This window comes from Astatotilapia calliptera, chromosome 8 (genome assembly GCF_900246225.1).
Source record: "Astatotilapia calliptera chromosome 8, fAstCal1.2, whole genome shotgun sequence".
NCBI lineage: Eukaryota > Metazoa > Chordata > Actinopteri > Cichliformes > Cichlidae > Astatotilapia > Astatotilapia calliptera.
Genome location: NC_039309.1, coordinates 13,027,073 through 13,039,187, shown reverse-complemented (window position 1 = coordinate 13,039,187; position 12,115 = coordinate 13,027,073). Strand labels below are relative to the sequence as shown.

The following is a 12,115-nucleotide window of genomic DNA, read 5'->3' as shown; positions in this document are numbered from 1 at the left end:
GTTCTTCGGTTAAATCTGCCTTTCGTCTAGCTGAGCTTATTTTTATCTCCTATTCTATTTCACACTTCTAAAGTCTGTTTATGTCTGCATAATACGTCCTGTCTCTACTTGAACTTGTCCTCAAGTGCCTTTTCTTTCATTACATCTCTTAATAATATTGCAACTTTTACTACACCAACCTATATAGTACCTCTGCAGCAATAAATGAAATAATACTTGTAACAGCACCTTTGAATATGGCACTGCAAATTCCATCCCACTCTAGGTACCTATAACAGCTTTCAATAGGCTGTAAGAACTATCCATGTTGCTGGGATGTTTTACTGTGATTTTAAATATTAATCCCTCTTTAGAGAGTATGCATTAGCCTTAAGTTTGGCCACTGAGTGATTTAAGTTGGACAGAGGGGCGTCGTTTCAGTGAAAATCTGACTCTACTGAATGTTTGCAGAAGCAACACAATGGCTTGTACACACTGCATTGTTATTCATTCAGCAGTCACCACAATCACTTCAGATAAACACGATTATTCTCACAGTCTCTAGCCTGAAACTGTGGCCTCCAGTGTTACACAAGTGTTAACACACACACACACACTTCCATCACCTCAGTGGCTTGCATTCATGTCCTATAGACTTACTCTAAACCTGACCATAACCACTACCTGTCTACCCAAAACTATATCTAGCCTTGAATCAAATCTTCAGTCTTCGGGTTAATGAAAACATTACGATGTCCTGCTTTTTGTCTCTGGGTCATCACAATGTCAGTGTGTGAACAGATCTATGTCCCCACAACATGAGTATTACAACCACACACACAGAGCTTGTGTCTGCCCCGTGTGCTCCTTGCTGGCTCCTTGTCCACTCAAATAAGTGTGGCGTGGAAGCACAACACTGACAAATCCTGACAGTTTTACACTTGATTTCAGGCTGCAGCATTCAAATGAAAGTGCAGGGAGACGGCCTCGAGCACAATGATCGTATGTCGGCTACGCGCATTATGCTTTCAGCTCGCCATGGACCTACTGAACATTGGCTGTGTATGCCTCTATTTATGGTCTCAGTGTGTGTGACTGACATGCCACGTTACTTATGGAAATCATAGACTTGGAAAGGGTTTGGGGGGAAGCAGGGGAGAGAAACAAAAGGTTTACAAAACAGCAAAGCTCACCACATACACAGGTTGTAATTTCTATAATACCATTTAATTACTAGCTTATACTTATTTATCAATCCAAGCTATCTGAAATAGTGACAGTTGTTCAAATAACACAAATTCAGCATGCCTTATATTGAATTTCATTTATTCAGATATATTCACTGACTATTCAACACATGCAGAAAAATGACTCATGCATTCGCAAACACACCAATCTACTACCATCTAGAATATCAAACAGGAAACTACTCACTTGTTTTATTCGGGTTTGGAACCTCAAAGCTATTGGGAATACTGTAAAACAGGTGTCTCCTCTAACACTATCAGTCCCTGAGGGTTGTGATGCTTCATCTGCCAGACACCGAGTCAAAAACCAAGCCAAAATGCCCCCCTCCCCTGCTGCCTGTCCAGGCTTTCACGGCGTGGCGAATAGTAGCTTACGACAGATCAAGTGACATCTGAAAAAAATGGCTGCATTTGCTCAGCAGCCTCTTTTGTAAGAAATGAGGTCAAACCGTGAAAAACTGCAGGTGATAAAGCTTGTTTCAGCAGACTGTGTGTAGTAAATATAGACGATACTCCCTGTATTTATTGTGATGGTGTCTCTAACATATGTTGGTATACAATAACAGGAATAATTCAACCTTCAGAAAAGCATTAAGCCAAGTCAATCCCCAGTGGAGCCCCGTCTGAGAAAATTAGAGATTTTCCATTAGTGAGGGGAAATTTTGCTCATGGAAGACAAAAAGCTTCATCTTTCCTTTCACTGGCTAAATTGTTATAAACGGTGCAGGAAATGTTGGAGGTCACGTCTCTGAAAAACTCTGAAAATCATTTGTCTTTGCTTTAAACACATATACTTGAAAAGATTTTTAATAAATTAGACTAGAAATCCATGTACAGTTTGAAACAGTAACTTTTTAGCAAAAGGTGCAATTTAGCTTACACACAGAAGTGACATTTATATACAGGTAATATATGAGCCAGTGCACATACATTTTTTATGTGTTTTTCTTTTAGATTTCTGACTTAGGGTGTCTTTTGGGTTTGTTTTCAGGACTAGAGTTAATTTAATCCAGCCCAAATCAGTTGTTGATATTGTAAACTTGTAGCTTCTTCCTGTGGTTTGGTTTCTTTTAACAGAGAAAACTCCAAACAGCAGAACCAAAATGCATCATTGTAAATCATGTCTCGGAGGTGGGACAACAAAAGTAAATACAAGAAGAAGGTGCTGTGCTCCAGTCTAGTGGATAAGATGGAGCGTTTACTCCTAACAGCTGCTAGTGGCTATAGTTTGGTACGCTACAATATTCCAGAAACACCACATAGTTGATTCAGATCAGGGTTAAATCAAGTTGTCATCATAAACAAAGTCAAAGGGTCTCATTGTGGTTGTTTTGGTCTGTACCTGACCATTCCTGCCTCCATCTGCAACTATAAACATGAGGCAGATAAACTGAACATAGTTTGAATTCTTTTATTCTTGTTTTTCTCAACAAAGATAAAATGACAAAAAATGACAGTGGGGAGAAAATGAGAGAAACTTTTTGAACAACCAAAGTGATCAAGCACCAAACTCTGTGAGCTGTGTGTGAAAGCAATAAAGCAGAATAATTCATGTCGAAATTTTAAAGAGCAGTATAAACGCTGTTTTGTACCATTTACCTCTAAACACAGACAAACCTTTGTAGCAGAAATGCTTCCTTCCACATCTTAAATGTACAAATCAATTTTCTATTCAATTTCAGGATGTTCTGTCTATGCTGCATGGTTTTTTTTCTTTAAATATCCAACAGTGCACAATCCCTGTAAAGTCAGGATTCACATGCTGCATTTAAAGTGTTTTGGGGAACCTTTGCTGATTCGTCCCCACAGCTGGCTTGAAAATATGCAAACAGAAACTGAACGCCCTTGGTCCTTTATGGCAACATCGTGGTGGGGGGACAGACAGATCTGATATAACAAGATCAATGCTCTGCAGCACCTTTCCTCAGTTTTGCTGGTGTATTTAACAGATATGATGCATAAGAAGTAATAACTAATAGCACAAGATGCCCACAGTTTTCTCTTCCTTCACATTTAACCTGACCTGGTAAGACTGTCACAACACCTCAAACTGACCATTGTGCATATTTTTGCTTGAGGCCGACATGTAAATTGCTGTCAGATTAACATAATGAGCTTGTCTGAAGGGACTTATATCTCACCAGCACACACGTTATATCGGAAATCCTAAAACGATAACCTTGAATTGAAACGAGTCCACCGTTGTCCTGTAGTTCAGTGTAGCAAGTGGAAAGTGCTTTGCTCTGTTCCCTTTTCAAACGGCCCCCAGTGAGAAACACCCGATTAAAATCTCTTTTCATTTGAGCAAATCGCTTCATGAAGCTAAATAAAGGCAAAGACAGTTCAGCTGCGAGAAGGGAACGGGTATTATTAGGTTGGTTTCATTGCAGTGCAGACCGAATTATAGTAACAGTCACCTTAATTGACTCAGACCGTCCTCTTTTTCTCCTCTTTTCTGCAGGAAAGGCAACAGAGAGAATGGCTTCCTGACACAGGTGTGTGAGAGAGATCATACAAATCCCTTTATGGGGTTGAATTTTTATTGCTTCACTAATTTTTCACTATTCTTTTTTGCTATTATTTTTAAGGTATGTGCATGTGCCACATTTATTTTGTAGTAAAACTCCAATGATCAGTTGTTTCATCCACAGAATATCAACTATTCTTATGATGGATTTTTTGTGTTCGTTATTGTTCATATATTTTGCTTGTAGCATTTTAAATACAAACATTTTTGCTTTTCCTTGTCTTCTGAGGATACATTAAATATAACTTGGTTCACTGGACATTGCAAAGCAGTTGGAGACGATGCCTTTTGAATACAGATTGCATTTTTTAATTGTTTTCAGACATTTTATTGACCATACAATATCAATTATCTGAGGGGAAAATTGGCAATGGAAGACATTAATTGCTATATATTTTAATCTGCAGGATCTTTTAATGGTTTAAGTTCAACTTAAAACATTAAAAGATCCTGCAGATTTGTCCTAAATAAACAGTTTCATAAATAATTTTAGGTGGAGAAACTGTTCGCTGTTTACTGCTCAATTCACAGCAGCTCAAACAAAATGAGGTCAGATGCTGTGGGGTTCATTTAAGTCGTTCAAACATGGCAGGTGTGAAATCAGCCTGTGCCCCTTGTGAAAAATCGAGAGGGCCTCTACCCGGAGGGACTGATGAGTGACTCTCATCTTATCCATCAATTAGTGGATGAGATGGTTGTGACAAAACGACAAACCACATCTAATAGTGCACCACAAACAAGCCTCTTGTTCACGTTTTAAAATAGTTGATTTATCTTTACAGGAAAAGCACAAAACATTTACCAATAATGACTCAGCATTCATCATCTGTCATAGTAAACAATATCAAAGTTAAATGTATCTTTAATCTGCAAATCCCAAAAATTCTACACTGTGCAAAACTATCCACTGGGCCAAATTTGAATCCTTCATAAGTTTTGGCCAGACAGACATCCCTGTTTGATAATCCAACAAAGCAACCACTTCACCAGATACACGTTGTGTAGTTAAACCGTAGCAAGTAAGATGATGTTGAATGAATGAATTGAGTTGCAGTTCTTCAGTGTTAGCAGGACGGTGAACATTAGGCAACATTAGTCAGAAGAAAGAGAGCTCAGAATCAAATCTGAATCCAAAAAAAAAAAAAAATCAACGATAACTGAACGCCCTGCTGACATTAAGTCCATTTCCCCCTGATAGCTGCTTGGCCAGTTGGGCTTTTTTAGGCCTCAGTCACAAATGCATACTATGACTGGCGATATCCTGGCAACCTCTGGTTGTCTGGAAAAAGTGTCACATAAACTGGAATATTTGTCTTCACAGTAAAAGTTGTGCCTTCCCATTGTAACCAACATGCCCAACTTTTTAAAAGTTGCAACTTTTACTTTGAAAGTTGGCAGTCTCTGTTGCTGGTTTGCATCGTACTCTTCACACTTTCACTGCCACCTTGTGAGTTGTTTGCAAGTGTTTCTTTCCATCAGAAAACATAGCAAACAACTGCAAGGTTTTTAGCTTAGCACCTTTTTTGTGACCAATATCACCCAGCAACTTCCAAAAATGATTTGCAGGCCAGTCCTGGAATAAACACTTTTACGGATGATCACTAACCAGTCTCTAGGTCTGTGAGACTGGGGCCTTTAATAAAACTGACTTTGCTAGTAATGAAAATTGCTAGATAAGATGCTTGATACCTAGCTTAGCAGCAAGCTGGCTAACCTTAGTTTATGTTCTTGCTGCAGTTGTCCCTCAAAAAGATATACCTAAAGTCACAACATTTCATTGTTTATTGTCCTTATGTGCAGCCTGTGTGTTCTGAACCAGTCATTTGTTGACAATAATGATTAGTGCACTCAGTTTTTAAGCTAATATTACACAGTGTTGTTCAACTCTGGGAGCAGAAGACAAACACTGAGGAAAGGCACTTGTCCCAAGTCCTTATCATACAAGTCACGTCAGAGGCTGTTAAGCAACCAAGTTGGAGGTTTAACTGATTCCTGAGTGAATCAGGAAATAATAGTTTGTTTCTGGACACTGGAAAGTAAAGAAAAAGAAACTACAGAAAATAGAAGAGGCCAAGAAATGTTTCATAATCACCTTTTGCACTGGATCAGTCACACACTCTTAAGTATGAATGATGACCTGCAGAGGCTATTATCTGATATAGAAAAAGTCAATACCGTTCTGATGGAACAATGGATATAATTTTTTTAAATTTAATATTCTGTATTAGACTGGTACAGTTAAATGTGTGTGACATGCCACCAGCCAGAACGAGTCTCATAAATCAACATATAAAAGCGTCATTTTATTGGCCAGTTGTTCATTAGAGGCTGAGTACTGATTGATCAAGCTGGTCAGCGCAGCAGAGTGACACAGGTGTTGGTGAGTGAAGGTGATTAATGGCCCTTCATCAAAACAGGTGTGGAGAAAATACTTGGAAATGGTGGGGAGCTCCACTGGAATAATAAATATATTTCTCAATGCAAAGCAGCTCATGGTTTGCAGATGTGAACATTAACCACAAAGCACCAAACAGAGCAACTTTTATGGAAAAGATGCTGAACATCAGAGTAGCTCAAAACCTCATAATTAGCAATGAACTGCAAAAGAAAGAAAACTATATCAAACTTATTATGCCAGGAGATGCAACAGTATCGTGTTAGCAGATACTTGTCAAAGAAAAACAATGCATAAGACTCACAAACTAAGCCGTGTCTTCTTTTCTGTTAGCCAGACGCACTACACTGGGAGATCTGATTGAAAGAAAATAATCACTGGAAATACAACAGCCTTGCAGTAAAAATGGATTAAAAAATGATTTTCTTTACTGTTTTTGTTTAACAGTTGGTGATCAAAGTGTAATAAATTTAAAAGAGTTTGTCGTGCAGGTGGAAGATATGAGATTTTCACTCAGTTTTTCATAGTTTTGCAGCGTCTACATGCTAATCCTAAGGGCGCTAAGGGCGAGCGTGGCTCAAGAGTTGGCAGTTCATCCTGCAATCGGAAGGTTGCCGGTTCGAGCCCCAGCTTGGACAGCCTCGGTCGTTGTGTCCTTGGGCAAGAGACTTCACCTACTGGTGTTGGCCAGTGGGGCTGATGGTGCGATATGGCAGCCTTGCTTCTGTCAGTCTGCCCCAGGGCAGCTGTGGCTACAACTGCAGCTTGCCTCCACCAGTGTGTGAATGTGAGAGTGAATGAATAGTGGAATTGTACAGCGCTTTGAGGTTCTCGAAAAGCGCTATATAAATGCAATCCATTATTATCCTCTTTAATCAAAATTTTCAGTCACTTTCTCACAATTGTGAAATTACCCTTTTTAAAAAAAATAAATAAAAAAATAAAGCACATTTCAACCTGTCATTGAAAAACAAAAAAAACAACCTCAAGTGTAACTGAAACTGTTGATGGCTCTGTCCTATTTAGGTGCTCCAGTTCCAGGGCTGTGGATTTCTGCATGATGTCCCACTGGCATGGCTTGCTGGGACCATTAAATGTAATAAAGTCATCATTCATTTCATTAGCCGAACCTGTGGCTTTCCTGCTATGACAAAGTTAGAATCTCTGTTGTGGTCTATTGCTGTGGAGACAACCTGTGTGAGCTGCATGAGCCCATTTTTGAAGCTAAACACTGAAATGCTGATGTATAAAAGTCTGAGCTAACTTTTAAACTGAAAAGGCTGGGCCCTTACAATTTACCATTCAAATACCGAGCTGGGTAGATATTTGCTTTTCAAATGTGAAATTTAGATATTCTGTAATGGCCTCAAAAAGGACATGTCAGTGTTTTCTTCGAGTCTTGAATCTTTCCTACCTGCACTGACAGCTTTTGCCAGTCGGCGGAGTCTTCTCTGATGAGTCTTCCCTCTGTAGTGGATCTGTGCCTGGGCACTGGAGTTCAGCTGTATGTTGCACACCTGACACACAGTGGCACTGCCGCTGCCCTGTCGCCGCTCCCGTTTGGCCTTGAGCCCAGCCCCCATCCTCCTCTCTTCTTCGTCTTCTTCGTCTTCTTCCTCCTCCTGTCCCTCATGGCTCTTCGGAGGAGGGCTGCTCTCCATCCAGTCACTGGTTTTTGGACGCTTCATATCTGGCAATAGAATAAAGATTTGAGGTAATTAATCAAAAGAGGTAATGACTTATATAAATTAGAAACAATTGTCTGAATGTGAAATGCTTAAATATTTTTCTTTTTATGTGTATGTTGTACAAGCCTCCACAGGGGGGCAACAGAGCAGCTTGACTTCATCAGAGGAGATGACTAGTGATCTTTTTCAGTTTTATGCAATTTTATGTGCATTGCTATTGTACTGGTTGATTCTTAAATGCACAAAGGGATTTTTCCAGCTTACAAAGGACACTTTTCACTTGGACTTATCTACATCCTTTGTACAATTTGTCAATATGAACAGATGCATGTGTTAAAAATCTTTGACATCGCATTAAAGGACTCAAAACACTCCGTAGATAAGTATCTTGTTCCAACATCTCTCTATTTATCAGATAATAAAAGCAGATTCCCAGGGGAAACACAAAGCGACATGCTGCTTTGTGAGAGCACGCAGCCCTAATACCTGTAATGGCTTAGCGATTATGACAGACTGACAGCATAAATCAAGCTGCAGCTAAACACAAGCCATGCTATGAATGTGGAAATGTCACCCAAAGCCTGAGTGAATTCTTTGTTTTGCCTCTGTTCATATGTTAATGGCATCAATTAAGCCCTCGTGATGTCAGGCATTTTATCCGCTGCCTTGCCTGAATCTACCCCACCCCCCAAGGCAGCTACCATTTGCAATAAAAATGGTAGCTGCCCCACTAAAAATTCAACTTGACAACATGAAAGTGGAATGGAAATGCGTTGAGTGGAAGTCATCAGTTTCCAACCAGCAACACGGACTTCAAAGCTGCAGCCCATCACCGCAATTATTTGAATAAAAGTGTGACAACGGGCTGGCACATGAGTAACTGGTGAAGACGGTGACTAGAATAAAGTGTCTCAAAACACGATTAAAACATAGAAAGCGTTACACTCAGTGCCATTACAATCGCTAAACGGCACGTACAGACTGATTTTAAAAAAGGGAACATGTAGAACAGGAATGCCGTGTGATTTCTGGCCAGGCTGTTAAAGTGTTTTATTTCTCCCTCCTCACAACAAAATATGCATTTATATGTATATTTTACACAGTTTGTTATGCAAAACTGTTCCAAACACTCTGACCCTCTGAAGTCAGTCTGAAGCTTGATTTAGACTTCTGAGGGAAATTTTCATCCTAACTGACATGGTAATCGGAAACAGCCCTATTCGTCATAGGGTTGATGAAGGACATACATACATATATATATATATATATAAAAAACTATAGAATAAATCTATCTGCTCTTGTCTGCTGGTGTTGTAATGGAGAAATTAATCAGAGAAATGCTTCCTTTCTTCTTAATGTCTGCTTATATGATACAGTATCTACTTACAGTGACTATAACGTAGCCAAACAATTGTTTTGCTTTTGTTTATACAGCAGCAGCACTTTGCATTAGGTTAAGTGTATACCTCCCAACTCTGCAAATCTGGTGAAGGACTTAAGTTATTCCAAAAAAAGAGAGCATAACATATGAATATAAACTAAACAAAGATTATTTTTTAGTAAAAATGATGAACTATTCTGCTCTGAGTGCTGCTGGATAAGTGCTCAGACTCTTGTTTTCACCTTGAAAATCAGCACTGATATGACGACAATAGGAGTAATTAAAATAAGAGTCATCAGAGGATGCACCAGCTAACTCACTGTAAGGGCATTTTATTTACCAATACAGGAATTAAAAGGAAAGTAAAAGCACCAGAAGTCAGTTTACTACTTCTTTGAGCTCAACTAACCACAGCACTTGGATTACTTCCAAAAAAAGAAAAAGAAAAAAAAGATCATAGCATAAACAATACAGAGGTAATATTTTTTAATAATAAAGAACAAAAAAATTCATGCAAAAGAAAACATGATAATGATTATTCTTATTCTTGTTGGTTTCATATTTTAAGTGTTAAACTATGTATTTCAAAATAAGTCCTGGCTTTGCTGAATTGTCCAGTAAATTTCCCACTTTCAGTCCTTTAATTTTAGATCCAGAAATTTAGGTGGGGACTAAAATTGAACTGTGCAAAGTGAGACACTAGAATGACTCTTCCCCCCAAAAAGTGATTTATAAAATGGAAACTCTACATATAGATTTTATTTAATTATTCAGCTTTTTTAAATGTCTATTTGTTTATAACACTAAATGCATCACGTTAAAAATGTCATGATGTAGTACTTGTTTGCTTTCACCTAACCTCAGGTACATAGTTGCTGTTCTCTGCGTGTCTGAGGTACAATATGTCTCTACTGTTCTGAGTGCTGCTGGATAAGCGCTCAGATGTTAGTTTCACCTTGAAAGTCAGTACTGACATGACGACAATTGACGCGGTCAGTCCGGGGGAGGGCTGCACCAGCTAAGTCACTTTAATGGTTTTGTTTTGTCAAATACAGGAATTAAAAGCAAAACGCAAGCGCCAGAAGTCACTTTGCTACTTCTTTAGGCTGCTGAGCTAACCACAGCACATTTACAATGGTACACTTAGTGTCAGTAATGATAAATGAGTTGTCTAAAAACAAACAACATTTAAAGTGAACTCTAACATTTTTCATACTCCTTCCTAATATATACAAAAGGTCATACAAAAGATTCATAAATTACAGTCCCCTAGAGGGTCATTTACCAAAAAGCTGAATGGGAATGCTATTCAAACTGCTGGTTTAAAGTACTGACACATATTTATTCCAAGTCAAGCATGGCTCAGATGCTCATGTTTGCTAATGTCTAATAGTGTACACTGATGCCACTAGTCTGTGTTTTTACCCTCCAGGACCCTGGAACTACATTAGCAGTTCCTCTTACTCAACTTGATGTGGTCAGCTGGACTTAGCACCAACAGCCCCATTAAAACAAACAACTTTGAACAGGTTGCCTGCCGGCCAGCAGCTGCTGGTTCCTGCTGGCACTTGAGTTTGGGCTGCTCTGCCTGTCTGGCACCAGAGATGGCAGCTACAAACAGCCCAGTCTTCTACTGGGGACCAAATGGCTGAAGTGACCAGTGCTCCACAGCACAAGCTGTGGCACCTGCAGCTGAAAGTGGCAACCCAACATAAAAACTTTGAGCTGCTATTTACCATAAAATACTAATTTCTGGCGATGTGGTTAAGCCCCATCAAAGATGTAACTTGGAATGGGACAGTTGGGACAAAATCCCAGAGCATCAGATGACCCCTCATACAGAATGTACGTCTGATGTGTTACATTAAATCCTAGAAGTCCAGCTTTATTTTCCTTATGAACTGAGTGTTAAGTGCAAAAATTGGTGCAAGAAAAGGCACCTCTTGGAAAGTTGTGATTGAAAAAGGCATGTTTCCATACATTACTTGTACTTTCTGACGGTCAACAGTGCAACAGTTTATCAGAGAGTATCGGTAAATGAGCATTTTAAATTAGTTTTTAGCAAACATAGCAAGGAGAGAAAGGACAGTGACTTTGCCAAGTGCACGAAAGATGACGTAGTAGTAGTATGTGCAAGTTTTTGTAAAGTACTGAAACACTGTTACAGCTTCTATACTGTAAATATGACTACTGCCATATATATGTGTATGTGACACATCTAGAAGCTGGTCAGTTGGAAATGAGTGTTAGATGAAGAATTCTGTAAATTGTTCATTCAACAGTGTGGTTGGGTTTTTTGTTTTGTTTTTTATACAGTTTCATCCAGTCAATCTGTGAGCACCTGTGGTTAGCGGGCTCCTTTAACAAGGATTAATCTGTTTTGGGCTTGTGGTAGTTATGCTAGCTAAAAGATGAAAACGAGTGTTTATAGCATAAGGTCAAATAAATATGTCTCTTCCCCCAACCTCTGACTGCAGTTATTGTCTGTAGTTCTGGTCAAAAGCTGGGATGATTATATTGGTATTGATTATTGTTATATGATATTATCTGTTCCACTTGTCTCTGTGTTACAGAGAGACAAAGACAGAATCTTAGATGGTAAACCCGAAATATCTGCCTCGGGTTCTGTCATAGAGTTGTTACACCTGTGGGCCTGATTAGATACATGTGGTAGCTATTATTACAACATCACGTATAAATGATTCATTCTACAATTGAATCACCTTTCACTCACTCTAAGTCCTTTATGATTCATGAAAGAACAAACAATTGGGACAACTGATTTAAAACCTATTTTATAGAAAGTTTACAAACTCAGCAGACTACTTTTACAAATTCTTATCTGATTAGTGAATTAATAAAGACTGTAATAGTTGGTCTTAGCATAGAAAACAGAAT

At 38.9% G+C, this 12,115-nt stretch overlaps 1 protein-coding gene across 1 annotated transcript in view; it reads right to left on the bottom strand.

Annotated features, from left to right (window-relative positions):
* Positions 1 to 12,115, bottom strand: part of LOC113028419 (zinc finger protein 385B-like) — an 87,911-nt gene that overhangs the window by 45,596 nt on the left and 30,200 nt on the right. The window contains exon 2 of the mRNA XM_026178664.1: positions 7,563 to 7,838. Coding sequence (XP_026034449.1) covers positions 7,563 to 7,838 — 276 coding nt within the window. The remainder of the gene's footprint in view (positions 1 to 7,562; positions 7,839 to 12,115) is intronic.